The following is a 2564-nucleotide window of genomic DNA, read 5'->3' on the forward strand; positions in this document are numbered from 1 at the left end:
CTTACCAAAAGTCTTTAAATAATCATCAAATGGCAAAGCAACAGAGGAATAAAACATTCTTGTTCATGCCTGTGGGTTGAGCTCCGACCCTTGAGGCAGACATTTGCCAGTTTGCTGGGAGATGAACACCTGTGAGGAGCAGAGATGGCAGCTGGATCCCGCTGTTTCGCACCTTCCTTAGCGGGAAAAGCTCGGAGCTGAGGTCCAGGGCACACAGCCAAGGAAAGGTCTCTCCCTTGGTGTGATTTGGTGGATTTATTTGCAAATGCCCTCACAGGGTCGATCAGGTACAGAATAAGCTCTGATTTTTCAAAACCACTTCATGGATTTCAGCATCTACTTGGCATTAATGACAATTAATGACCTGTGCGCACACATCTCCTTAACAGCTTTGACAAAATTAGGATCGGTGTAGCAGCATATTTCAAAAAGCTTGTAGGGAGAACTATATTTGCCTTGAGAACTTTGCAGTATAGGGAAAAATCCAAAATCTATAGCAAAAGCATGGTGTAATTCCTATGAAAGTGTTTTCTATTTGCTACTATATATATAGCAAAAGAGAATTGCAACACTTTTCCATGGTAAGTTTAATGTTGTTTCCTTCAATGAGGGTAAATAAATTTGCTTTAAATTCCCCAGGGTTTGAAAAACTGCTTATTAGGTATGCAGTGATAGATGGAAAAAAATATTGGTTTATTTTTTTTTTCTACAAAGATAATAAAATAACTTACTCACAATATAGCTAAGTAATAATCCAAGTGCAGTGAGGTGAGGAAATCTGAGTCTCTTAGGAGCTTCTAAACCTGAGCAAAAAAATTAAAAATAAAAGACCCACCAAACTCAGATCCTCGTATACTCAAAGCAGAGGCAGAGCCAGGAGTTGAGCGGGCAGATAAAGCCAGCTGGGTGGTGTAAATGCAGGAATTCTGGTTTTCCCCAGCTACCTGGGCTTAAAGCTGGGCTGCTGTTTACCTTTTAAATTGACTTCGTCTTTCTGTAGCTTCTGACAGAAAGTTACGTGCAAAGTCTGTGATAAATGCAGGATGTGTGAACTTCTGCTGAATATGCTTAATCCCAAATGATTTCTCCGGTGTTTACTGTCAGTACCTAGTTAGGTGCTATAAATCCAGTTGCACCTAAAAAATTCAGGCTACAGAAGATGAAGCAGTTAAAGCAGAGTGTGGCAATTTATACAACCCCAACATGGAGCTGCTTGTTCATGTCACCAGAGTGCTTTGTCACTGCACCTGAGCCCTGCTCAGGCCAGGACTAACCAAAGTCAAGTGGGAAAAAGTGAGGTTTTCTTTTTCTTTCCGGTTGTCAAAATTGTCCCAGGCTGCCCAAGAATATCCATGTGCACTTGAATTATGATTTTGTCCTTTCACCTCTGCAGGTATTAATCCAAGAAATGTCTCCTGATGAAGGAAATTCATCTCTATCTGGAAAAAGCCAACTCTGCCAGGTTTTAAGCACAGAAGCTGGTGGATTTTATTAAAACCCTGAGGCAAGAAAGCTCATCTAAAACAGACAAATGGAAATTAAAAGCTCCATAGGTAGGACAGAATAAAATCCTAGACTTGAAAAGTTACCTCATCTTGATGAACTCCTTACCATGCTTACCAGATAAACTTTTTTTTGGCTTTCACTTTATTCAATTTTAAAGTAATTTGCTTCTAGGATTATAACATTTGTCAAAAAGCATCTTTTAGTAGTGTGAGAAAACCACTCTTCGAGTCTTTTCTCATGGCAAAACTTAAAAAATTAAATTTATATCCAGTCTTAGTCTCAGCCATTCTCCCAAAAGCAGCCATGCCCAAACGATTTGCTCTGCATTCCCACCGGTGCAGCTGAGTAATGCGTGTCCTGGCACAGCCTGATCAATTCCCTCCTCTGTCACCTGTGTCCTGGCACAGCCTGAGAAATCCTCTCCTCTGTCACCTAAACCAAGCAGAAAACCCAATCAAAGCCCCTGAGATGTGGAAGTTTTCCTTCAGTGCAGGCACTTGGCGTTCAGAGGAGTCGGGCTGTCCGTGCTGCGGCCGCCACTCACTCAGGATCGGGTACATGAGCAGCACTTTCCTCCTGTAGATGTCAGGGGGGAACTTGGCGTAGTACACCTTGGCTCGCTGCGTCTCCTCGTCGCTCTGGATCAGGATTTTCCCGATGCGGATGGATCTGCAGCAGTCCCGCAGGCCCTGCTCCATGGCCTCCCCTGCAAGGAGCAGCACAGGCGCCACTGAGAAAGGGCTCGGGGAGAGGGGCTCAGGGAGAGGGGCAGTGCCAAAGGGGGAGTGCCAAAGGGGCAGTGCCAAAGGGATGGTCCCCAAAGGGATTGTCCCCAAATGGGTAATCCCAAAAGGACAGTGCCAAAGGGATGGTCCCCAAATGGGTAATCCCAAAGGAGCAGTGCCAAAGGGACAGTGCCAAAGGGACAGTGCCAAAGGGACAGACCCCAAAGGGACAGTGCCAAAGGGATGGTCCCCAAATGGGCAATCCCAAAGGAGCAGTGCCAAAGGGACAATGGCAAAAGGGATGGTCCCCAAATGGGTAATCCCAAATGGACA

At 44.7% G+C, this 2564-nt stretch overlaps 1 protein-coding gene across 1 annotated transcript; it reads right to left on the reverse strand.

Moving 5' to 3' along the window:
- Positions 1 to 1790: 1790 nt before the first annotated feature.
- LOC120762056 (uracil phosphoribosyltransferase homolog) lies at positions 1791 to 2207 on the reverse strand. The gene has a single exon (XM_040084063.2). It carries the CDS (start codon positions 2202 to 2204, stop codon positions 1935 to 1937), a length of 270 nt encoding a protein of 89 aa, XP_039939997.1. The 5' UTR covers positions 2205 to 2207; the 3' UTR covers positions 1791 to 1934.
- Positions 2208 to 2564: the final 357 nt, after the last annotated feature.

This window comes from Hirundo rustica, chromosome 21 (genome assembly GCF_015227805.2).
Source record: "Hirundo rustica isolate bHirRus1 chromosome 21, bHirRus1.pri.v3, whole genome shotgun sequence".
NCBI lineage: Eukaryota > Metazoa > Chordata > Aves > Passeriformes > Hirundinidae > Hirundo > Hirundo rustica.

Excerpts from the sequence above, each read along its gene's own strand:
- LOC120762056 (XM_040084063.2), bottom strand. The coding sequence starts at position 2,204 with ATGGAGCAGGGCCTGCGGGACTGCTGCAGATCCATCCGCATCGGGAAA.